Source organism: Mixophyes fleayi, chromosome 9 (assembly GCF_038048845.1).
Source record: "Mixophyes fleayi isolate aMixFle1 chromosome 9, aMixFle1.hap1, whole genome shotgun sequence".
In the NCBI taxonomy this organism is placed as follows: Eukaryota; Metazoa; Chordata; class Amphibia; order Anura; family Limnodynastidae; genus Mixophyes; species Mixophyes fleayi.
The window spans coordinates 124,273,333-124,299,622 of NC_134410.1; the positions used below are offsets into that span (position 1 = coordinate 124,273,333).

Here is a 26,290-nt window from a genome sequence, read left to right on the forward strand (position 1 = left end):
AGAGAATCTGAAGAGAAGGACGAAGGATGAGAGAATCTGAAGGGAAGGACGATGGATAAAAGACTCTGAAGAGAAGGATGATGGATGACAGAATCTGAAGGGAAGGACGATAGATGAGAGAATCTGAAGGGAAGGACGATAGATGAGAGAATCTGAAGAGAAGGATAAGGAATGAAGGAATCTGAAGGGAAGGACGATGGACGAGGGAATCTGAAGAGAAGGCTGATGGATGAGAGAATCTGAAATCTGATTGACAACTGAATCTGAAAGCAAGCAAGATGGATGACAGAATTTGAGAACAGTGAGAAGAGAAGAATAAAAAATGAGCGAATCTGAAGGCAAAGATGATGGATGAGAGAATTTGAAGGGAAGGATGATGAATGAGAGAATCTTAAAGGAAGGATGGAAGATGAAAGAATCTGAAGGGGTTATTGTGAGAGAATCTGAAGGGTAGTATGCTGTATGAGTAAATCTGACAATGGATGAGAGAATTTCAAAATTAAAATGATGCTACATTTAAGGCAGAAGGTATACAAGACAAGTAATAGACAATAGTGTAAAAAAGAAGAAAGAAAATTAGGATCAATCATTGATGTCAGAGCCAGATAAAATGGGTGTGTAAGGTGTCCCGCCCCCTTTCTAAAATAGGCTCATAAATTAGTACTAAAAATTAACTCTGGCATTGTGGTGTATTATCAGTTTGTTTTCCCGAGGCTTCTTGTTGTGGGATTGTACAAAAATGATGTACTGAATATTTTATGATTTAAAATGAGATACATGTAGATAGGATGTGACAGAAAAGAGGGAGGGGCTTAGATAGGAGAGAGCTGTTTACTCCTCATGGGTGGGGCTATAATGAAGCCAACTAAGGCAGCTGTCTCTGGCAACAAAACGTGAGGGACAGAACGTGGCAGGACAGCAGTTTACCAAAATGAACTTTTCTTACTGCTTAAGCTTAAATTGCTGAATATAGCGATACTATGTTTAACTGAAGAGTATTAAGACAATATTTATCATATAGTACTTATAATATAAGTGAATTTACGCCTGTAAAGGTGGATGTAGAGGAGGGATAGAGGTGAATTATCACGTACACAAAAGAGGAATAAAGCGATAATAGGAAACAATGGAGAAACTGAAGGAATGGAAAACAATATATATATATATATATATATATATATATATATATGGCTAAAGAGAGCGAAAGAAAAGTAGAGACGTAATGACAAGTGGCACATAACGGGGAACTGGGACATGGGGGTGAAGAGGGGATAGAACCTACTTTCTACCCAACAAGAAAAGCTATAATTAAATCCATTGCATTTGTTTCAGCTTATATTGAATATCTAAAGGTCCCTTTCTACGCCAGTGCTGCTCAGCCTGTATTTAAGTGGAAACCCCAAATATGCTTAATAATCAGGAGCCCCCCCCAAAAGTAGGTTCCCTTTGGTATCCTGACTCACAAGTGGACCAATCGTGTTCTAGTTTAGAATAAAGCAATTTTATAAATTCATCTGCCATCCACTTAATCAACAAGGACGGGAGTGGGGTTGACAATTAAACATTTTTAGACAATTAAAGAAAGAAGCAAGACGATTAACCACCCCCCCTCCCAAAAAAAAAAAAAATAGGGTGGCAACACAAAGTCTAATTTTAGTCTCTTTTTTTTTATGTTGAAAGTGGCTGAAAAAGGAGGTGAGGTGACAGATTGCTAAATGTGTGAGAGACTCCGTGTTCAAGACTCTCTGTAACATTATAATAAAGATTTTCACACTCCATCAAGGAGAGAGCTGTGGTGTTTGCAGCTGTTTTGCAATAATATATAAGAATACCTTAGCAGATTACCTGCGCTAAGTGCTGTATGGAAATTTCCATGTATTCAGGATGAAGCCGACATACCTTCCTTTAAATATGTGTCAGCTTCTTGCATTTAACTGCAAATAAACATTCTCTGATCTCTCATCAAATGGGCAGAAGTTGTTTTTTTTTCGTTTCAGTCAAGTGGCGGCCATCTTTGATCCAGCCTGTCAGCCATTTTGTATTTCACAACCATGTCAGTCCCTCATAGCCAGGTTAAAAATTTCTCAAATTCTTCAAAACAGCTTTAAAATTTTTCCATCCTGCCTGTTTTTGAAAAGTCTTTCTATTTGGTTTCAATTGGATTCATCATCTATAAAACGAATGGCACCGACATAGCAACAAACCCCACCCCCATATATGCAAATGTGAACGTAGCCAAATCTAATTATTTCATAGCCAGTTTTTTTTTTTCTTCAACTTCACATTTAACAAAAAAATAAATAAATAATCGTTATCTCCGCTGAAAGCAAGATGTAAAAGGTAAATACTTCAGAGAATGTAGCAAAAATGGAGGCTCCAAGGAGACGACAAATTCATATCAATAAATTAATTATTATTTGCAAAAATGTCTTCCACACAAGTAAAAATATCCAGTGTGATATGACTTTGTGTGACACAGTTGATGAAATTGGGGGTTAGTTGGACATTTCTTTGACCATAAAATATGATAGAAAAAAAAAATTCTCCTCCGAAAGCCAAGTGACCGCTTGTCTCGAAAAAATGACATTCAATTTCTTGACCTCCAAGGCTTCCTCCTCCATATCTAATCCTCGACACGACCGAGCTCCACAGTCTCGTTAAAGCTCTCCGCCGTACATGACGGACCTCTACGGACTCGTGGCATCCCTCGTATAAGTGGCGAGTGACGTCAACTTGCCTCCAATCGACGAGTTAAAGAAGCGGAGGTTCAACTTCTCCGGAATGAGCTTGTGTGCTGGACTTAGATCCGAACGCGGAGACCCAAGGTGGGTCCATCCTGCTTACAGCCAGGGAACCGTCCCACGTAGGCTGTGGCTACATAGGTGTTACGACACAAAAACACACATCTCGCTCAACAGACGACGCAGACTGAAAGCTATCTTAGATCCCAAGGAAATTCTCATGGGTCGTTAAGAGATAAAATATTGTGTCCCGATGGGAAGTTTAAGAGGTAACAGCTCTACGGGCTTCTCTATGGCTTCTGAGGTCCAGGCGAGAGGACAACAGGGGTGGAGAGTCCATCAACACTCAGAGTCGGAACATGGATCTGGTTGCTTCCGTTTGTTGGGAACTGGAATTAAACAAACGTATAAACTAAACAGTGGAACGTCAATCCAAACCCATCCTTTGTAAAGCGCTATGGCGTATGCTGGCGCTACATAGATATATGTTAATTATAATACTGTTTAGAATCATTTCCAAACGGTGACAACAGTGATATACATTACACTGTAAACGGAGCCAAGTAAGACATATGTTGTTTTTAAAACAAGCAATATTTCATTAAATCATCCTTTTAAGTAGGTATCTTTAGTCTGTGTGTCAGGTGACCCAAATAAAAACAAGTTGGATGAATAAACTTTGTGTCATATACAGGTGTATTTTACACCACAATATTCCTGCATCAGTGTGAATTCAACAACATGTCTCTATATAACAATCAGTCTGTAGCTCCCCCTGCTGCCTCCATTCCCCTCCTCACATCATGTCACTGCCCCTGTCACATGCAGCCCTGTCCTCACTAACACATCACTCATCTCCTGATATACTCTGTGCTGCTGGGAGACCCTGCTCCTTCCTCTATATAACTCTCAGTCTGTGGCTTCCTACTGCCTCCATTCCCCTCCTCACATCAGGTCACTGCCCCTGTCACATGCAGCCCTGTCCTCACGAACACATCACTCATCTCCTGATATACTCTGTGCTGCTGGGGGACCCTGCTCCTTCCACTATATAACTCTCAGTCTGTGGCTTCCTGCTGCCTCCATTCCCCTCATCACATCATGTCACTGCCCCTGTCACATGCAGCCCTGTCCTCACATACAATTACAGTAGTAGACCGGTCACTTCCTCTCATGAGATCTGCATTCCCATTTCCTGAAAGACCCATGTGCTGCTCTGAGAACGCTGATGACCTGATTGGCTACAGGTTGTTCCATCTCCGCAGAAACTGTATGCAAATCTTACCTGGAAGGACAACTTTGCTGGACTTCGGGGGGCTATCGGACTGAGTGTGCTCCAGAAATGAATAGAAGGCGGAAGTGAACTTGGGGTGAGCAGCAGAGGAGTCTGAGAAAACAAAGACATAATTAATAGACTTTTGGAGACATTTACAACACGGATATCACAAATCTATCAGATCAAAAAGGAAAATGCATTGTTGTAATGCAGGAATCCAAAAGTACCAAGGCTAAATGAGACATGCACTGTGCCATCCTGCCATGATTGGTCCCTTGTAAGTGAATGAAAATACGCATCTGGGCAATAATAAGGACAACACGATGGTGTAGATAGGCATAGGCAAACCGAGGGGGTTCCTAGTACCTGGAAACCCCCCTCCAAGTCTGGGGCACTGTATAATTGAGGTGGCTGGACCCTGCCCCTGCTTCACACGGCTCTGATTGAAACCTAACAGTAGTGCACGCAGCATTGCCCATGTATATTATGAGGATAGGAAGAGTTGGAGAGCATTGACTCCTTCAGTTGATAGTATTTAAATCCTTAGCTTTGTGGCTATACTATCCTTGGTACTCTTGACGATGGGATGCAGGCTTAAATGTTTTGATCAAAATTTGAACCAATGCCTAATGCTTTTCATTTTGCTACATACACAAAGATACGCAGTGCTAAGTACAAGCACTGACAACAACTGTCTTTTTGTTTTGTATACATATAGGGCATTTATATTGCCACGCAGCTGGTACCATATATAATATTGGATATACCGAGCACAGGCTCATTTCTTATAATGGCTATATTACATGAAGTGGGGGACGACTATTCACGTTACTTAACTGACATCTCCATTTGGTCTACAGCAGGGAAGAAGATTCCCGTTTTATTTTTAAAGCGGACAACAATTGAGGAGATGTTTGTAGTTACTTAGATTTTATATGAAAGCTTTATTAGATTATTACATTGTGTACATATAGGGTAATGTGACTTTAGCATTTACAGCTCTACGCAACCATGGGGAGAAACACTCGTACTCCGGACGTACATCATGACGCAAATACAACGTTTTTTTGGAGCTGGAAGTATTTTGCGTCTCACTCAACAAATACAAATACAATAGTACAATTTTTCCGGATGCGTTTTGTCCTACATATACTCAGTGCTCAAAAGTGTCGGGATACTGTGCACAAATTATTTAGAAACTAAACCCAGAAAACATATTTTTGACATTTTGTAGAGGAGGGTAGACTGTATTGGCTTTTCCATCATTGTCAACTTTTCCTTTCCTCTCTGTATATAAGAAACAGCACCACCCATTCTGAAAGAGCTCATTATAACCATATATCTGTCCCAATTTAATCTAGGGGACTGTCCCGCCTCCCCAACAGTTTTTTTTTTCCTGTAATGCCAAGGAAAACTAGCTGCAGGTGTTTTCTTAGGGGAGGAAATGGTGGTTGCGGGCAGCCTAGTTCTTCACGCCCTCTTTTAGGTGACTCAATTCCCTAATTTCAAATTTCAGGAGGCACGCAGTACAGCTCCCAATGAGGCTGAGCTTACACAATGGATTTAAGGGCTAATATCACTGAAAAAAAATTAATTGGATGGTCTTTCATTAGTTAAACATTTTTTTCAAAATACTGTGTAATGGGTTCAGCCCTAAACCCGACCTGGCAGTTCCCCGAGGTCTGTTACGGTACACCACCAAAGCAGAGCTTGTGACAACAGCTAGCACAACAAGGACCCTCTATTAGGCCGTAGCAACACATTGCAAATTATCACAATAAACAACACAACATGAATCAGGGATGTCGCTAGATCTTAGTGAATTTATAGGTTGCCTTCTTCTGGATACAAAATGCTTTCATCTACTGTCTGAAGGCAACTTGGACAATTCACTGCTCAATGGCCAAAGGCTTATTTTAACAGCAAAACCTGTTCCACCTCGTTCCTCACTTACCAGTGAATGAGAAGTGATGACAGAAGACGCACTTCCAGGAGCCAGTAAGGAGTTAACCGTCACGTTCATCTTCTCGTGTCCCATCACAGAGGAGAACGGAAGTTCTAAGTCCTTTGGCTTCTTCCCTTTCACAGGCTGTCCCTCGGGAGATGTGACTGGAGAAGATATGTCCTCTTTCTTCTCCCCTTCATGGGGCTCGGTCTTCATCTTTACGTCGTCCTTCTCCGGAGAGTTGATGACGACCAAAATCTCTTGGGCGAGCGGTTGGTCGGAGGTCAGAGTCTTCAACTCGGGGAGAGAAGCAAGAAAGACCTGGGGCTCGGAGAGGTCTTCAACATCGCTGTCCGCGTCTTCGAGAGGGTCCTCAACTTTAATGTCGGGAGTTGGCGGATCAACTGTCACCTAAGTAGGAAAAGAAGATTTGATCATGAATAATTATTTCACTGTGCTCTACCAAAAACTTGCTGCCTGAAACAGTTGCCACAGGAGCCATCGTCAGTTATTTATATAGCGCCACCATAGGCAAACTGAGGGGGGTTTCCTAGTGCCTGGAAATCCCCCTCAAAGCCTGGGGCACTGTATAATTGAGGTGGCTGGACCCTGCCCCCACTTCACACGGCTCTGCTTGAAAAGGGAGAGCTGCATGCACCTAACAATAGTCTACGCAGCATTGCCCATGTATATTATGGGGATAGGAAGAGTTGGAGAGCAGCCAAGTACTGTCTAAAATTATAGCCACGCCCCCCATGCATGCTGGTCACGCCCAATGGTGGCGTGGTGTGGAAACCCCCCTCTACAAATCCTGCGTTTGCCCCTGGCCACTAACTCCTGTACAGAGAACTCACTCACATCAGTCCCTGCCCCATTGGAGCTTACAGTCTAAATTTGCTAACACACACAGACCGAGAGAGACTAAGGGCAATTTAATAGCAGCCAATTAACCTACCAGTATGTTTTTGGAGTGTGGGAGGAAACCGGAGCACCCGGAGGAAACCCACGCAAACACAGGGAGAACATACAAACTCCACACAGATAAGACCATGGTCGGGAATCAAACTCATGACCCCAGTGCTGTGAGCCAGAAGTGCTAACCACTGAGCCACCGTGCTGCCCAATGTTATATTGTGGTCTTAAATAGATTTGCAATTTTTCTTTGAACGATTTTTACAATTAATTTCCATGTGTTAGGCTCACTTCTGGATCTGTAGCCCATATTTTAGGTAGACACTAAAAACAATAACTACAAGAGGCCTATAATAGCTACTTAAAGGCTAATTTCACTTTACCAGATATTTTAATATAACATGCACTCTAACCTAACTAAAAGTTTTACTAATAGAAACTCCTCACCTAACTAATGTGCCTCATGAAAATTATCTGACCCCGCTCAGCCATGTCCCTGCTTTGTAGTGAATATTGGTTCACCCAACAAAATGGCTGCCTTCATTATATTAAGTCATAGTCACATGTCTAACTGGTTCTCTTTAAGGAGTTTTATCTCAAATATTGATCAGCTTTATAGCTGAATTTCTGGCTTTATCTATGTGGAGTTTGTATGTTCTTCCCGTGTTTGGATTCCGCGCTCCAAAAAAACATACTGATAGGTTCATTGGCTGCTGACAAAATAAACACTAGGGTGTGTGTTAGGGAATTTGGACTGTAAGCTGCATTGTGGCAGGGACTGATGTGCATGACAAAGATTCTCTGTACAACGCTGCTTAATTGGTGGTGCTATATAAACATTGATAATAATATGTGTGTATTGTTTATATACTTTTACCAAACTTAAATTGCAAGTTGCCTTATTTGCTTTGATAAACTTTTGCACATATATTTATGAATGTTATTAAAATAATTATTATAAAAATATTTAAAAATTATTATATAGACCCCCTCCCCCCGCCCCCGGGAGTCTGCAGACATAGAAGTTACATGTAGCTGTAGTTCTTTGGAGCTTTGGATGTTAACTTCTACAGACAGATCTCCGTCACTCTGCTCTGCAGCTTCGTACGACTGAATGTCGATGCTTTGACCCTTCTCCTCTTGGAGAGGAGGAGCTTCAGCCAAAGGCAAGACTTCCAGCTTGTTGGTCTTGGGCTGCGCCGTGTGCGGAGACTGCAGCGATTGGATGGTGAAGGTGGAGTAGAGGCCCGAGCGCATGTATTCGTTGCGGCTGGTTTTGGGGCTGCTCCTCACCAGCTTCGGGACATATGGGGAGTTATCTCCAGATTTGGGGGGCTGGGGGAGTTCAGTCACAGTCTCGCTGCATTTGCCGTTTTCCTTCGGGGCTTCACAGCTGCCGGGATCCGGATAGCACACAAATTTGTACACAAACTTTTGCCCACTGACTTTCTTGATAATGTTCTGAAACATAAATAAAAATTCAATGACCATGTGCAGAGATGCAGGTATTTTCTTTACAGATACAGGTGATTACATAAGCAACTAATTAGGACATGACATTAGGTCCACAACCCCATCAACTCTACTTGTATGTGCTATCTTTATTAGGACTATCATTTACCTAGAGATATCTCAGGGTTCTGATCCCCTAGTTACATTAATATCCCAGTGCTTGGATCACCTGGTTACATTAATATCCCAGAGCTAGGCTCACCTGGTTACATTAATATTTAAGAGCATGGATCACCTGGTTACATTAATATCCCAGTGCTTGGATCACCTGGTTACATTAATATCCCAGTGCTTGGATCAACTGGTTACATTAATATCCCAGAGCTAGGCTCACCTGGTTACATTAATATTTAAGAGCTTGGATCACCTGCTAATACGGATATCTCAGGGTTTAGATCACCTGGTTACACTAATATTTCTTGGATGGATCTCTGAACGCAGCTCACCTTGTTTTTCTTTTCTCATAATGTTATACTAATGCCTCAGACCTTAGCTCACCTGGTTAAACTAATATCTTAGGGCTCAGATCATTTGGTTATACTAATATATTAATATATTAGCCCTCAGGTTACCTGGTTATATTATTATCTCAAAGCCCGTATCACTCGTTTACACTTATATCTCAGAGCTTGGATTATTATTATCATTTATTTGTTAGGCGCCACAAGGTATCCGCAGCGCCGCACACAGTACTAACAGTAGACTATACAGGGTGAAACCATACAGAACAATAAACAAAAAGTACCAATACTTCAGAAACTCCGGCCAGTCATATGCAGTAAAGACAGAGTGGAAGAACAGGTATGGAGACAGGAGGGGAGGGGGCCCTGCTCATACGAGCTTACATCCTAAGGGAGGGTAAACAGACCAGGCACAAGAGGAGCCAGTTGAGGCAAGAGGAAAGAAGGGAGGACAAGCTGAAGGGAGGAGATGGGGGTTAAGTAGATGGTTGGTAGGCTTTGAGGAAGAGGTGAGTTTTGAGTGCACGTTTGAAGGAGCACAGAGTAGGAGAGAGACGGATGTAACGAGGGAGGTGGTTCCAGAGAAGGGGGGCTGCACGGGAAAAGTCTTGGATTCTGGAGTGGGAAGAGGTGATAAGAGTGGAGGAGAGGCGGCGGTCGTTGCCGAGCGCAGGGAGCGGGCGGGAGTGTGAATGGAGAGGAGGTTAGAGATATAAGGAGCAGTAGAGTTGGAGAGACCCTTGTAAGTGGTGGTGAGGAGTTTGAAAAGGATTCTGTAGGGGAAGGGGAGAAAGTGTAAGGCAAGGCAGAGAGGGGAGACAGAGGAGGAGCGGCGTGAGAGGAAGATGAGTCTTGCGGCCTCATTGAGTATAGAGCGGAGGGGGGAGAGACGGGAGTGGGGGAGGCCAGTGGGGAGGAGGTTACAATAATCGAGGCGGGAGATGATGAGTGCATGGATGATAGTTTTGGCGGCATCCTGAGAGAGAAAAAGACGGATGCGGGCGATGTTGCGAAGTTTGAAGCGACAGGCTTGGGCAAGGGAATGAATGTGGGGGGCAAAAGAGAGAGAGGAGTCGAGGGTGACACCCAGGCAGCGAAGTTGGGTGACAGAGGAGATGGTGGTGTTATTGGATCACCTGTTACATTAATATCTCGGAGCTTGGATCACCTGGTTACACTAATATCTCAGAGCTTGGATCACCTGTTTTCACTAATATCTCAGAGCTTGGATCACCTGGTTACACTAATATCTCAGAGCTTGGATCACCTGGTTACACTAATATCTCAGAGCTTGGATCACCTGGTTACATTAATATCTCAGAGCTTGGATCACCTGGTTACACTAATATCTCAGAGCTTGGATCACCTGGTTACATTAATATCTCAGAGCTTGGATCACCTGGTTACATTAATATCTCAGAGCTTGGATCACCTGTTTTCAGTAATATCTCAGAGCTTGGATCACCTGGTTACATTAATATCTTAGAGCTTGGATCACCTGGTTACACTAATATCTCAGAGCTTGGATCACCTGATGACATTATTATCTCAAAGCTTGGATCACCTGGTTAGATCTCACCTTACCTGGCTATCTTAATATCTCAGATCACCTGGTTATAATAATATTTCAGGCATCAGCTCACCTTGTTACACTAATATCTAAGAGCTCAAATTGCCTGGTTCTGTTAATATCCCAGCGCTCAGCTTATTAAAGTAATGTTTTAAAGTTCAGCTCACCTAGCTGTACTAATATCATATAGGTCACCTCAACTTATCGTCGTAACATAGTAGCGCTCTACTCACCGGGTCACACTCATATCTCAAAGCCCCACTTACATGCTCTTAGCAAAAGCTCAGAAGTTTTTCTCATGTGGTCTGGCTAACATAATTATTATTATTTGTAAGGGACAAGAAAGGGTCCACAGTGCCGTACTACAGGGGGGTAGAGAAAAACAGCCACAAACTACACAATGAACAAACAGCAACGAGCAGCCTAGCACTGAGGGCACTTCAGAGGCCCCATGGGGGTACCAAATATTGAGCACACCAGCGTGAGCGGCAGAATCCGACTCACCTTGTCGTAGTAATATCGCAGCGCTCGACTCAGCTTGTCGTAGTTCATGTTGGTTTTGTTTTTCCGTAGGCCCCACAGCCGGGCGACCTCCTCTGCATCCAGGAGCTTAAATTCCCCGTCGTTGGACGTCCAGGAGATGAGATGCCGGTGACTCTGCTCCTCCAGCAACTGCAAAAGAAACTGCCAGAGGGTCCCAGAAGGGTCCATCTCTGCGAGATGGAGTAAGACCGTGAGGCCGTTGGAGAGGCATATGGGAAAGAGTGCGAAGAGAGAACAGAAGACGGACGAAGGGAGGAGAGGAGGAGAATGACTCTCACGCCAGAGAAAACATGTAAGCGAGCACATGGAGACAGAGTGAAGGATCGAAAGAAAAAAAATATATAAACAAGGGCAACAGATGAAAACAGAGGAGACCGGCAGTGGTGGAAGGACACAGAAGAGACGTAGAGCACGAGAAGCTGGATCGTTGTGAAAATCGACTGCACAGCGGCCAACACGTCTTAAGCTCACCTGACTCTTTCATTACGCTCCATGTTTCCCCTGTCACCGCTCAGTACTCTCCCCCACTCCTCTACTCTCCTGCTCGCTCTCCCCCGCGCTCATGGTTGTTTTTACAAGTAGATGGTTGCTGAGAAGAAGCTACACTGCATGACAGAGCAGCCACAGAGTGGGAGGAACAGGGGACAGGATAAAGCAGCGAATGAATTGACAGCACAACATGCTTTTTTGCTCCCTCCCCGCCACCCTTCCAAGATCCACCACATTTTCTCTATTTTTATTTTGTGTGTGTGTGTGTGTGCGCTCGCGTTTCCACTCTTACCTGTCTGCAGTCTCAGGCTTCCCTTCTGTCGATAACTATCTGTCCGGCTTCGCTCCTGGAGGGTCGTGGAGTCGCGATCAGTCCCTGCGACCCTAAGGCTGCGGAGAAAACAGCCTGGAGCATTGTCCTGAGCAGAATGGAGAGAGAGAGAGGGAGAGAGAGGGAGAGAGAGGGAGCTAGAGAATGGCTGAATGCTTCCTCTTGGCCTTATGGATAAAGCAGTGATCTATTCTCCTTATGGTCTCCCTCGTCTCTCCATCTCTTCGATCCGCCTGCCCTCTGCTTCCTCCTTGTGGGTTTTTGCTCCACCGTCTGCCTCTACTCTCTCCTCCTCCTCCTCCTAGCAGCAGACACGGGAGAGAATCCTAGTTTCACGTCAGAGAGAAGGAGAAGCAGTGTGGAAGGGAGGAGAGAGGAGGTAACATGGGAGGAGAGATAAGACACAGGGCCCTACATAAATAGGAAACAAGCCTACATGGATGGGATTGGAAATATCCACAGCAGCTGTACTGCTAACTGCCTCAACCTCTGCAAAACAGACCACCGGCGGGTCGGACAAGCCTGAGGTCGCCCTACAAGGCTGTCTTATTGCTCCCAGCATTCCCCATAACCTCCATAGTTCACTGCATTTAATCATTAATAACTAGCTGGCAACAAGGAATTCATGACAGACCTCATGTGAGATAACATAGCTGCATATTGCTATATGCATTATAAGGGAGGTAGCAAGAACTTGCAGAAAGGGGACCCAAGACTTTCTTCCAGCATTTAGGTTTGTGGAAAACAAAACCCCCCCCAAAAAAAACACGTGCATTTTATCAAGTTCAACTCCTATTCATAGTAATTTTATTTGTTAGGGAAAAAAAAACTTCCATCTTTCTCAGTTGTGCCTAAACGGAGAGGAAACACTTAAAACTAAGTGTATCAAAATGACTGCACCACGGAACATATAAACCAGGCCTGTCCAACCTGCGGGCCCTGCAGGTGTTGTGAAACTACAAGCCCCAGCATGCTTTGCCAGTAGACAACCTGTTTATAGCTGGAAGGGCATGCTAGGACTTGTAGTTTCACAACATCTGGAGGGCCGCAGGTTGGACAGGCCTGATATAAACAATGATACACAAATAAGTATCATATATAAATAAATGGTAATAATAATAATAAGTATCATATAAACAATATCAATTATATTATAAACAAAAATTAAATACATTTAAATTAAAATACAATTGTATATATTAAAAAGAAGACAAGGGACCTTCCCTGTTGACACCTAGGACTTTGACCAATATAATATTCCCAAGCAATAATATTTATCACAATATGCACACAAACTGGAAGGCCATTGCCATTATATAGGTGTATTTATTTAAATTAAGAGGGTGTCGGACTGGAAAACAGTGGAGTGCATGCACACAACAGTGCACCCTGGATAAGTCAGTAACTATCAGTCTCACTTTGGATATTGAATTTAATGACTGTGAAATCCTGGTCAGCCTAGGGCAGGTTATAATAACAAGGCCACATATGAGATACATAGTGCAGGCTCAGCAGTCTCTGTGGGAATACTGGAGGTTTGGCACAGAGTTTGATAAAAAAATAAAATAAAAATAAAATACTGCCGTCCGCTATATTTAGGTGGCAGGGAGGTGGGGGCCCAGCTCTCGTGGGTGGGTGTCACATTCAGCATTACAATGAGGGTTGTTTGGGTGGAGGTGACTCTAAGCAAGGCCCCCCCTCGTCGCAGGCAGCGACAAGGCCTCGTCGTCATGGTAACCATCAGGGATACAGCGCTGCCAGTAGACCCACTAGCAGGGATTAACGCTTTTACGCAGCCTTTAACTCTTTAGTGCTCATGGCCCAAAAAATGACTTAGCCCCCCTTCTCCGAGCAGATTTCAATTCAGTCACTTTAACCTCTTTGGTGCCAGAACGCTGCAGCCTTTTATCCACATCTCCTGGCACTATTCAATATGACGACACCTCTTAACCCCCTCACTGCCAGCACCCTGTACACTTAACACTTTCTTCTGCCAGTCCAGCATAGCATCAGGTAAACCCCTTTCTCCTGCCACAGCGGTGCACGGCGCCGGTTGCCCCCTTCCCTTTGCCAGAGTCCTGCACCGTTTAACCCTCTCTCTGCTTCATCACCACATGGCATCAATTATCCAATCGCTCGCAAGACTAACAACACTGCACCCCTTAAACCCTTTAGAGATACTTCCTTGCATAGCGTTAGTTAACCTGTCTGAGCCCAGAAGAGCATGACTTAACCCCTCCTCTACGCCTAACCCATCTCCATCCCTATTTTAGCAGAGAACTGAAGACCGTCCTTTAACCCTTGTCTTACCAGAGCCCTGCAGAGCGATCGCTTGACCATAATCCGAGCAGAGCCACGCTCAACCTGGGTTTAAAACAGCATTGGACGCCTCTCCTGTTAAATTCAGTTAACCCCTTCTTGGCAGATTACGGAAGAACATCGCTTAGACAGATTTTAGCAACTCCTTCCTTCGTCAGATCACTTTCTGACAAGCTATGTTGACTCAAAGGGAAAATTTGCAGGAAAAAAAAAAAAAAAAGTGCTTTAAACACAGGTACTCCCATCTCTGAGACGTTCTGATGCCCCACACAAGTGCTATGAGACACTGTGACCACTAGGTGCCACTCTTCTATTATGCTGAATTTCCTCTTAATGTTGTGGCAGCATTTTTTGCTTTTAACCCCTTCATGTCCAGGGGTGGTTTGCACCTCTATAACCAGACCAATGTTCAGTAATAAGTTTATTTTTATGTATTAGTCTACTAAAGTGAATTTTATTGTCCTCTCTTTTTTTTTGGGAGGAGGGGAAATGCTCACCTTTTTCTCAAACAATTGCACCTACCTGCAATTAAATTAGACCCACTAGAGCTCTTTTGCTAACAAAGCATTTTGGTGCAAAATCTGCACTAAACTAAAAGCAGCCAATGGGACACTTGCTTTCATATTGTCAATTGCACAAGACAGATAAAAGCCGATTGCTGATTGGTCGCTGTGTTTCGGTAAAAATCCCATCAAAATGCAATGATAGTAAATAAGTTTTAATGTCTGCGTTTTATGAAAAGCAGAGTAATCCCAACAATGAAACAGTGAAAACTGAGTTTTTGTGTGCAAATATAGGGGACGTTAATGAACCTATCCGTTTAATGACACCCAAACACCAGCAGCTGACTCTTCTCAAGGCATAACAGACCCCCCCCCCCCCCAAGCAGAGAGCCGCCCCACCTCCTAACGGGCCTATAAAAAGGCCCGGCTGTATATTAACTTATGCATACACCTGCCCCAGGCCTTACGAGACGAACCATTGGCTATCCACCAGTGACATCACAGAATCACTTTGCAGTGTCCAGTAGTGATGTCACTGGCTACCTCTTGAATCCATCGTATGCTCAACATCTCTACACCCACTGCACGGAGGCAACATCTACGCTAAGTTCTCCCCGTCAGTTTGAAAGCTGTGTGTAATTATTGAATTTCCAAACAATGAAAAACACCCAATCTCCCCCTTCCCCTGCTTTGCCCCTGGGCTGCGATGGACGGCCATTGTTCAACGATGCCACATCTTTAAGTTATTTATAAACCACAATCTCCTGGGTGTTACTGGCAAACATGACGTTTGAAAGGATTAAATTATAAATAATGAGATGATTATAGACGTTTTTGGTGTGTAACAATGTATATTCACACGCTATGCGGCACATATGCACCTAACTCTACCTGCTAGAGCCAGTCTCCAGCGCAAAGCACTACAGCGACATCAGACGGCATCCATACACAGTGTTAACCCTTCTCCTGCTGGAATCTCGTACAGTAATATTTAACCTCTTCCGTACCAAACCTGTGCAGAGATTCTTTTTCCATCTACCGTAATGGACACTCAGCTTGATAAGTTTTGTGATTACTTTATTAACCGGTATCACAGGGTTACAAAGCCAGTCCAAACACACGGACTTGACCTGTGCCCGCACTGTAAACACGCTACACGCGTGTGCTCATACACTCGCACACACGCTCCTCGTCTTCCAGCGTTGTCTCTGCGTTCCGGACATCTTGCGCTGTGGGGCGGTCGGCGACGACTCTTCTGGCCCGTTCTCACTGCTGTATTGGCTCATTGGGCAGACTCTGTAGTTCTCGAAGACCCTGGAACAATTCAAAAACCCTTCAATCGTTACCTCTTGTGCAACCAGGAGCAGTCCCCAATTCTAGATCCGGCTACCAAATATGGAATCGGGCACAAAATAATCACACCTCAGCTCTCGCTGCGAGGACTTCATCCCCGACACGGCTAAAAATAGATGTGTTCTTAATGTATGTATGAACAGACCTTTACAGTGAGACTTAAGATAAGTCTATATTTCCAGTAGAGGGCGGACTACGGTGTTTTGGTGGTCAGAACGGCTGAATTGACCAATTTACTGATTTATAGGATGCCATTGTATTTCTGAAATGATTATATAAAGTACAATACTGCACACAATCCACATTAATGAATAGTGGCCATAGAAAAGACTGACAGTATTAATGCACTTTCCAGTTACAGTACAATGGAGATTTATTCAGACACTGAGATGTTGGAGACGTGTTCTCGTGATTACAGCTATTTTGAATCTCAGGGGTAAATTGATCAAACCTTCGAAAAAGTAAAAGTGGAGGTGTTGCCCATAGCAACCAATCAGATTCTAACTATCATTTATCTAGTACATTATATCATCATCCGTTATTTATATAGCGCCACTGATTCCGCAGCGCTGTACAGAGAACTCATTCACATCAGTCCCTGCCCCATTGGAGCTTACAGTCTAAATTCCCTAACATACACACACACAGACAGATCGAGAGAGTCTAAGGTCAATTTGATAGCAGCCAATTAACCTACTAGTATGTTTTTGGATTGTGGGGAGGAAACCGGAGCACCCAGAGGAAACCCACGCAAACTTGGGGAGAACATATAAACGTCACACAGTTGAGGGAATTGAATTCATGACCCCAGCGCTGTGAGGAAGAAGTGCTAACCACTGAGCCACCGTGCTGCCCCAATTTATCGGAAATGATAGCTAGAAGCTACTTATAACAGTCACACACACTCACCTACCTTGACAATATATAAATTATATAATGTATATATTTAAATATTATTAGTAGCTTATTATATATAAATTGTATTTTAGGGCTAATTTTGATATATTTTATTGCATTTCAAACCCAATAATAAAACGAAACCTCGTCAATCAAATTCAATCACCTTACGAGAGATCGGCTTTGATCAATATAGTGATGGCTTAAAGCTAATATCTGATTGGCTCCTGTAGCTTGCAGAATTATACGCCAAAGCTTGGTGACCCAATCAACGACCACTTGCTGAATGAGCTCAGTATTGTTTATGGGAATTCAGATGCGTCGTCTGTGGACTATTGAGCGTAGAGAATAACACAGTGCTTAGTAAACAAATGGGCTGTTACGTATGGAAACCAACCAGGTGACTGCTTTTATCTTCTAAACTGGACTAAAAATGACAGGCAGAATCTGATTGGCTGGTATGAGTCACAGTACATTGTCCATATTATTACATAGATTTACCTTTATGTGGGTTACCCTAAATTTGTGCAATTACACTATATTACTGAACATTGAGCCTATAACCCACTGGTTCGTCTCTCACCTCCAAAACCAGCCTGATATGAGCCTTGATATTTGCAGCATCTTTGGTCAAATTTTCACTGATTCTGAAAAAAACAAGTGTTACAGATGGATAGTCTTACTTGATACGGATTCAGTTATGACGGTAATAATCATGTAAGCAACATTTCGTGCCTAGATTCGGGACCGGATTGGAACGTGCTCAGGAACGCAGAACGGGACTGATGAAAACCGCTGCTAAGGCAAAAAAAGGTAGCGTTGCCCATGGCAACCAGATGTTAGTGGTCATTTCCTAATCTGAACGAGAACAATTATTGTTAGAAGCCGATTGGTTGCTGTGAGCAACAAAACCTTTTGCCTTGACACCATTTTTCGTATATATCCTCCAATCTCATTTGGATAATCCTATTTTGCAATATGAAATCTCTTGGCGTGAATCTGGGAGCGCTGATTTAGCACCGTGCAGCGGCCATTTTGTTGCAGTGACACCGGCCATTTTCTTGGCTTAAGCAATACTCAAAAGAATGACGACTATCCTCATTCACAAGGAACTTAATTTGCCTCAGTGATCTCATGACTCGTTAGTGAATTGACAAGGACCTGTGTTCTAAGTACTTCTATAATTCCACTAATTCCTAGTGAAGGGATAGGTTGGGCAATGGTTCACCCTACAAAATGGCTGCCTCCACAGTGAGTAGCTGATAAAGGCAGTTCCTGACAGAGTAAGTCCATTAAATAGAAAGGCAGACACAAAGGACACAGTGTAGACACAAGAGGGATCACTGACAGTGTATACAATAAGACACATCGAGACATAGGGGGTCTTCTGTTCAGTATAGTGTTCTTACTGTGTCAACATTTTGCTTTTCTTTTCAATAAACTTCAGGGCTTCATCCAGTGTTAGTTCAGCAAAAAACCCGAATCCCAAAGCCAGAAATATCTTAGAGGAGTTAGGGCTGTAGAGGAATAAAATAGACAATTTACAAAAATGGGAGAAATGGTCACAGAATGAGTCTATCCTAAGACAGAAGTCTCTGTACGAGAGGTGTTGTCTATCTAGGAGTCTCTGGTGAGGAGATATAAGACAGAAGTCTCTGTGTGAGAGGTGTTGTCTCTCTAGGAGTCTCTGGTGAGGAGATATAAGACAGAAGTCTCTGTACGAGAGGTGTTGTCTAACTAGGAGTCTCTGGTGAGGAGATATAAGATAGAAGTCTCTGTACGAGAGGTGTTGTCTATCTAGGAGTCTCTGGTGAGGAGATATAAGACAGAAGTCTCTGTGTGAGAGGTGTTGTCTCTCTAGGAGTCTCTGGTGAGGAGATATAAGACAGAAGTCTCTGTACGAGAGGTGTTGTCTAACTAGGAGTCTCTGGTGAGGAGATATAAGATAGAAGTCTCTGTACGAGAGGTGTTGTCTATCTAGGAGTCTCTGGTGAGGAGATATAAGAAGGAAGTCTCAGTGCGAGAGGTGTTGTCTATCTAGGAGTCTCTGGTGAGGAGATATAAGAAGGAAGTCTCTGTACGAGAGGTGTTGTCTATGTAGAAGTCTCTGGTGAGGAGATATAAGATGGAAGTCTCTGTGTGAGATGTGTTGTCTATCTAGGAGTCTCTGGTCAGGAGATACAAGATGGAAGTCTCTGTACGAGAGGTGTTGTCTATCTAGGAGTGAGGAGAGGAAGATCTGTGTAGAAGACAGCGAGCGATGGTGGAGTAAGATGGAGACAGAGATCCACGTAGAAGACTGAGAGAGGTCATAGCACAATGTGTCTGTATCTTTAGTCAAGGGATAGCGGTTTATGTACAAAACTGAGAGATGGTGTCACAATATGTGTGCGTCGTCAAGATAGGGTGTTACAAGATGTGCCCGTGTCTCTTCTGGTCTCCATATTTTGTGACTATGTGACAAGATCTGTCTATGTTTCAGAGGACTAGAATAAGATTGAAGAGTAGATTTATCAAACCTTCGAAAATGGAAAAGGGGAGATATTGCCCGTAGCAGCCAATCAGAATCTAGCTTTCAATTCTTATAATATACTAGAAAGTGATAGCTAGAGTCTGATTGGTTGTTACAGGCAACATGTCCGCTTTTCCTTTTAAGAAGGTCTGATACATTTTCCCCTGATATCTTTTAAGAAGTGAACAGAAAAACTTTCATGTAGAAGACAATTTGAGGTGATATATAAACTATGTCTGTATCTACTGAGGAGAGAAGCGATAGATGTATATGAATCAGACTAGTAAAGATGCAAGAATGAAAAATCTATATTTTCTGTAGGTGAAAGGTACGTCAATGTGTGTTTTAGGGAGGGGGGGGGGGAGAATGGATACAAAGGGAGACCGGTCACTCACACCTCAGCATTTACGTAGAAATTGCAGCCTAAATCAACCTGTGTTTGGAGGGGCCCACACTCCAACTCCTGCAGAAAAAAAGAAGAACATTATGCTTGATAAACTCTACTCATAATTAATTTAATATATACAACCAGGTAATCCCCTAAATGTGATCATTTTAAAATGTAAGACAATTGGTAAAAGGTCAAAAAGCTGGGACTGCAGTCATTTAAGCACCTATGAGATCACTGGCTCCTCCCCCTGAATCTAAAGCCACCAATCTACAGATGAATTATCAAAAAGCAAATCTGGAAAACTGTCAATCACTCTGCGTGTGCTGTATTAGAGAAGCCTCTACCTCCTAACCTGCCGCAGAGGAGTACATTCATAAGAATTTAGCCTAGTCATTTACTTGGAACCATTGACATCATTGAGGCACGAGGTACTCAGTAATGTCCCAATGATAATGATAAATGGTAACCGTCAACATACTCTTAAGTAGTGTATACCTGTAGTCTTTCAATGACAGTCTTCAACTGAAGATACTGGCTGATTTTTTCATATACGCTATCGCGGTTCTCCAATACTTTCCTGTAAAAATAATGATTTGTTAATAATTTGTAGCAGTATTCATTTTCTCTATATCCACAAATAAGCACACAGGAATCATTAACGTGGACCTGTCGCCTACACACAGTGTAAGCGGCCATTTTGGGAACCGAACCAATATTCAGCTTATGAATTCACTAGGGAGTAGTCATGTGACAGGAAATGCCTAATGCTGCAATGATGTCACTAGTTCCAAGTGAATTGAAAGGCTGTATTAGCATTACCAGTAATATTGATCCAGGTTACAAGTACGCTTTAAGACAAATAAAGGGGAGCAACAAGGTGGTGGCTTAGATAGTTCCTGATAAAATGGAGGAAGCCATTTTGTCATCAATTCACTGGAAACAAGTCACGGGCATGAATCTTGATTCAAAATGGCTGCATCCAATGTGTATAGGTGTTAGGTGAACTCTAATAGGGGTAAGGGAGCAAGGGCTGTGGACTATAAATACTACATAAATTACTATTCTTACATCTCGGAGACAGGATAGTAATTTTTATTTGGGTATTATGGTCCCTGTTTTTAGGTTAATTGCACAATACCGCTGTACAGACGTATGGTGAAAACACTGTTGCACAAAGACAGCAAAGTATTGCACTTTATACAGTTAACTCTGTAAAGAGATTAAAGTCTCCTATGCATGGAAGAGATATTATATGTAGATAGCAGTGTGCAGTCATGGGTACGGGAGAGATGGAGATCAGACGTCCGGTCTGTATGTAGGAGAGATGGAGGATCATTACATGTACATTTTTTACATGTGGAAAGAGAGAGAAACACGTCCTACATGGAAGTGAGAGAATATTAGCTTTGTGGGTCTATATGCAGAGATCAGACATGGCCTACATGGGGAAGAGAGAGATCAGATGTGGTCCTATAGGTGGAAGGGAGAGGTCATGTGTGGGCCTATAGGTTGAAGGGAGAGGTCACGTGTGGTCCTATAGGTGGAAGAGAGAGATCACGTGTGGCCCTGCAGGTGAAGGGAGAGGTCACGTGTGGTCCTATAGGTGGAAGGGAGAGGTCACATGTGGCCCTATAGGGGGAAGAGATCACGTGTGGCCCTATAGGTGGAAGAGAGATGTCACATATGGTCCTATAGGGGGAAGGGATAGATTAGATGGGTGACCCTATAGGTGGAAGAGAGATCTCACGTGTGGCCTTATAGGTGGAAGAGAGATGACGAGTGGCCCTTTAGGTGAAGGGAGAGGTCACGTGTGGCCCTATGGGTGAAGAGAGAGGTCACGTGTGGCCCTATAGGAGCAGGGAGAGGTCACGTGTGGCCCTATGGGGGAAGAGAGAGGTCACGTGTGGCCCTATAGGGGGAAGGGAGAGGTCACGGGTGGCCCTATAGGGGGAAGGGAGAGGTCACATGAGGTCCTATAGGGGGAAGAGAGAGGTCACGTGTGGCCCTATAGGGGGAAGGGAGAGGTCACATGAGGTCCTATAGGGGGAAGGGAGAGGTCATGTGTGGCCCTATAGGGGGAAGAGAGAGGTCACGTGTGGCCCTAAAGGGGGAAGGGAGAGGTCACGGGTGGCCCTATAGAGGGAAGGGAGAGGTCACGGGTGGCCCTATAGGGGGAAGGGAGAGGTCACATGAGGTCCTATAGGTGAAGGGAGAGATCAGACATGTGACCCTATAGGTGAAGGGAAAGATCAGACATGTGGCCCTATAGGTGAAGAGAGAGATCACGTGTGGCCCTATAGGTGAAGGGAGAGATCAGACATGTGGCCCTATAGGTGAAGGGAGAGATCAGACATGTGGCCCTATAGGTGAAGGGAGAGATCAGACATGTGGCCCTATAGGTGAAGGGAGAGATCACGTGTGGCCCTATAGGTGAAGAGAGAGATCACGTGTGGCCCTATAGGTGAAGGGAGAGATCAGACATGTGGCCCTATAGGTGAAGGGAGAGATCAGACATGTGGCCCTATAGGTGAAGGGAGAGATCAGACATGTGGCCCTATAGGTGAAGGGAGAGATCACGTGTGGCCCTATAGGTGAAGAGAGAGATCACGTGTGGCCCTATAGGTGAAGGGAGAGATCAGACATGTGGCCCTATAGGTGAAGAGAGAGATCACGTGTGGCCCTATAGGTGAAGGGAGAGATCAGACATGTGGCCCTATAGGTGAAGGGAGAGATCAGACATGTGGCCCTATAGGTGAAGGGAGAGATCAGACATGTGGCCCTATAGGTGAAGGGAGAGATCACGTGTGGCCCTATAGGTGAAGAGAGAGATCACGTGTGGCCCTATAGGTGAAGGGAGAGATCAGACATGTGGCCCTATAGGTGAAGGGAGAGATCAGACATGTGGCCCTATAGGTGAAGGGCCCATGTACAGGTGCTATGAGGGGATATGACGTGACGCACACCTCAGGTCTCTCTGCAGGGTGTCTGTCACGAACGCCTCGTATCTCAGCACCTTCTCCTCCATGACAGGAGCCCGGGCCGCTTCCCAGAGGCTCTGACGTCATGGAGTTGTGTCTGGGTCACGTGAGAGACGATGACGTATGAAGCCCCGACCGCCATGATTGTCCCTGGCAGAAGCTGTCCTCGAGGTCACGTCTCAGCTTCCGGGCTGACGTCACGGCAAGATGGCGACCCCCGAGTTACTGCTGGACTCCAGTATCCGGCTCTGGGTAGTTTTACCCATCGTCTTCATCACCTTCCTCAGCGGCCTCCTGAGGCACCATGTAACCCGCCTGCTGCAGGGGGACAAGAAGACCGAGCTGGAGCCCCTGAGCGACAGGTGACCCCCCCCCCCCCGGGTCCATGTACCCCCCTGGGATGTATATGTACCCCCCCTCCCTGGGTTATATATGTACCCCCAGCTACATGTGCCCCCCCCTGGGTTATATATGTACCCCCAGCTACATGTGCCCCCCCTGGGTTATATATGTACCCCCAGCTACATGTGCCCCCCCTGGGTTATATATGTACCCCCAGCTACATGTGCCCCCCCCAGCTACATGTGCCCCCTCTCCTGGGTTGTATCTGCCCCTCACCCCCAAGCTACATGTGCCCTCTAGCTCCACATGCCCCCTCCCCTAAGTCCATGTGCCCCCTGATTTATTTGTTTCCCCTGTGATGGGTCTCTGCGCTGTTGCTGTCATTTGCAGCCATGTGGCTCCTATCATGGTCACCAATGATGATGTGTGTTTTCCCAGCTGTATGCACATCACCAGGCTTCCCCTTGCTGCCCTCACATCTGACTCCAGCAGTTATACCACCCTGACACTGTGGCTGTCTGAGTTTACCCCTGTTCCTGCTGTCCCTTGTGATCCTCTCCTCACCCTATTGTGACTCTTGTCCTTCTCTCAGTCAGGTGCTTATTCGGAGCCGGATTCTCAGGGAAAATGGGAAATACATCCCACGGCAGGTCTGTATGAACAAGTGTTCTAATTCCATATTGTTGGGTGAATAAGACAGGGAAGAACAATTCCTATGTTATATCAGATTATACATTGCCAAGACCCAATTGCAAACTGCGCAGGGTGGAAAGTTGTGACTTTTAAAGTGTGCGCGCCGTAAACATGCCATTAAAGCTCAGTTATCTTACACCTGTCCTATATTGCGTATGTCCATCTAGATTATGCGAGTGAAGCGATTGTTCATTCTTTGACAAAAGATAGCTTTACAAATGACTGGTGAGGGAGATACATTCGTAACGTGACTCAATTATATATTGATCTAATCGTATAGAAATCGTGTCCATCGTTCGGAAATTTGTGGAAAATATTATGATTGTGGCCAACTTTATGTATTTGTCAATGTAATTAGTAGCCCTTTGCATAGACCACTTTGTATTTAAGTATTAGCAGTTGTCTAATGGGAAGAAATCTGACAGACACTAAGGGAGGGTACCCACTGGTGTTGTGTTTAGTATATAACATGTTTGACATGCAGTTGTTACTAGTGTTTGTCAGGACCCAGATTTCCCTACATTAATATTTGGTAATCTGTATATGGTAAGTGGTGATTTTATATATGGTTTATTTTAGCACAGCTATGGAGTTTGCGTTGAGTACTTTAGAAACCTCATGACATATGAATGTCTGTGTGTTACTGCAATCTACGCCCCGCAGCCGGTGTGTGACTTATGTAGAGGTAAACAGCTCTCTCCAATTCTACCCACAGTCTTTCCTCATGAGGAAGTTCTATTTCAATGATGCAGAGACTGGGTTCTTTAAGAAAACCAAAAGGAAAGTCATACAACGGAACCCAATGACTGGTAATTATGCACCCCCAGTTCTCAATGTAAATTGTAAAATAAATGGTGCCAAGCTTTCCTTGTGAATGTTCACTATTACAATGTTTCATGATCCTTTTTAACAAACGTGCAAGACAAAAAAATAGACTGCATTTCCCCTACAGCGGTAGGGGGACACAGAGAGTGGGCTATGTTTTAACCTTAGGCCCTGGCACAAATAACAGACACCTACGCCTCTTTATAACCCCAATAGAGGATGACGGAAATTTAGTGCGTAGTTGAGATATTAATTCAACATACTTCTGTCCAAAGCTTGCAGCTAGAAATCGTACAGCTATATTTTGAATTGACCATATCTCTGGGAGAATGATTGAGCCAACTGAGAAAATGAAGCTATTGTGGGCCCTGTATGTGGCTAAATCTTTTCTAAGCAAAACTTGCAGTTTTTGTGTTCTCTAAGCTTATAACAAAGTTACATCGGACTGTTTCTCCACTCCCCAGACCCAACCATGGTCACGGAAATGATGAAGGGTAACCTCACCAATGTCCTACCTATGATCGTCATTGGGGGTTGGATCAACTGGGCTTTTTCTGGCTTTCTTACAAGTAAGTGTCACTTGTGGAGTCCCTTTGGATACGGTGTGAAGTTGGGCGTTGGTAATATGTCACATTGTCATTCTAGCCAAGGTTCCGTTCCCCCTGACTCTACGATTCAAGCCTATGTTACAGCGTGGGATTGAGCTGGTGTCTCTGGATGCATCCTGGTGAGGCAAATACTTTTTACTTGATATCCGTCCAACGTGACTCAACAATGTCTGACCTGTGATTTTCTTGTAGGGTCAGTTCGGCCTCCTGGTATTTTCTCAATGTGTTTGGTCTGCGCAGTATGTACACCCTCATTTTGGGACAGGACAATGGTGAGTAGGGAACAGGGGCTGTTATAAGGATGACTGATCCCAAAACAGTGTTTCGGCTGGAATATCATAAGTTAAACCTTATCCCAGATGATTACTTACTTGGGGTCTGTTGGGCCTCCTGAACCTTGGTCTCTTCTCCTTGGTGGGCAACTACTTGGCGGTTGTCAACACAGTTGAGACGGGATTTTTCTCCTTTGACGATGTTGTCAGAGCTGTAGCCCTAACATTCGAGGGAAAGTAAAGTAGTCTTCTGGGATGGGTTCAGTTGAAGTTTAGGTTCTAACGGAGCCGGCTCTACGATTCTGTCTTACAGCTGCTGATCAAAGCCGTATCATGCAGGATCAAATGACGGGAGCCGCCATGTCTGTGCCGCCTGACACCAATAAAGCTTTTAAAGTGAGTATCTAACAAAATACAGAGGATGATGGTTGCTTAGCCTATCACGCCAATCTGTTTTGGTATCTGACCTCTGCTCTCTCTAGGCGGAATGGGAAGCCATGGAGATTACAGAACATCAGTGGGCGCTGGAGAACGTAGAGGAAGATCTGATATCCAAGGACCTGAGTCTGGACTTTAATCGATGATCCCAGCCTGGGCCGGAAGAGACACCGACATATGCTACAGGGGATTTTTCTTAGACTGATGCGTGGAAAACATAAAACTGAGTCTTATCACAGCGACCGTCACAAGCATTAGCTACACATTATATATGTTCAATGTCTTACTCTTTTGATATACAAGGCTATTGTACCTAAAATACAAAAATTGAGCCAGTATGAAAACAAGTATGAGTCTGTTTTTATATCTAAATGAACAA

At 44.1% G+C, this 26,290-nt stretch overlaps 3 protein-coding genes across 5 annotated transcripts; 1 reads left to right on the forward strand and 2 right to left on the reverse strand.

Annotated features, from left to right (window-relative positions):
* Positions 1-442: 442 nt before the first annotated feature.
* Positions 443-12,409, reverse strand: ELK1 (ETS transcription factor ELK1). Of its 3 annotated transcripts, XM_075185520.1 has the most exons (7): positions 11,736-12,409; positions 11,432-11,560; positions 10,922-11,130; positions 7,904-8,335; positions 5,972-6,373; positions 4,027-4,128; positions 443-3,130 (listed from the first exon to the last, which is right to left on the reverse strand). In XM_075185520.1, exons 2-7 carry the CDS (start codon positions 11,442-11,444, stop codon positions 3,032-3,034), a joined length of 1,257 nt encoding a protein of 418 aa, XP_075041621.1. In that variant the 5' UTR covers positions 11,445-11,560; positions 11,736-12,409; the 3' UTR covers positions 443-3,031. The 3 variants fall into 3 exon arrangements, with proteins under 3 accessions (XP_075041621.1, XP_075041620.1, XP_075041622.1); XM_075185519.1 differs by having other exon boundaries at positions 10,922-11,560; XM_075185521.1 differs by lacking the exon at positions 11,432-11,560 and having other exon boundaries at positions 11,742-11,804.
* Positions 12,410-15,662: 3,253 nt separating this feature from the next.
* Positions 15,663-22,876, reverse strand: UXT (ubiquitously expressed prefoldin like chaperone). Its single transcript, XM_075185525.1, has 6 exons — positions 22,719-22,876; positions 20,251-20,332; positions 19,760-19,827; positions 18,262-18,369; positions 17,436-17,499; positions 15,663-15,916 (listed from the first exon to the last, which is right to left on the reverse strand). Exons 1-6 carry the CDS (start codon positions 22,778-22,780, stop codon positions 15,869-15,871), a joined length of 432 nt encoding a protein of 143 aa, XP_075041626.1. The 5' UTR covers positions 22,781-22,876; the 3' UTR covers positions 15,663-15,868.
* Positions 22,877-22,895: 19 nt separating this feature from the next.
* On the forward strand, positions 22,896-26,258 carry LOC142101221 (ER membrane protein complex subunit 3-like). The gene is made up of 8 exons (XM_075185524.1): positions 22,896-23,095; positions 23,668-23,725; positions 24,484-24,577; positions 25,058-25,162; positions 25,239-25,320; positions 25,394-25,473; positions 25,787-25,869; positions 25,956-26,258. Exons 1-8 carry the CDS (start codon positions 22,941-22,943, stop codon positions 26,055-26,057), a joined length of 759 nt encoding a protein of 252 aa, XP_075041625.1. The 5' UTR covers positions 22,896-22,940; the 3' UTR covers positions 26,058-26,258.
* Positions 26,259-26,290: the final 32 nt, after the last annotated feature.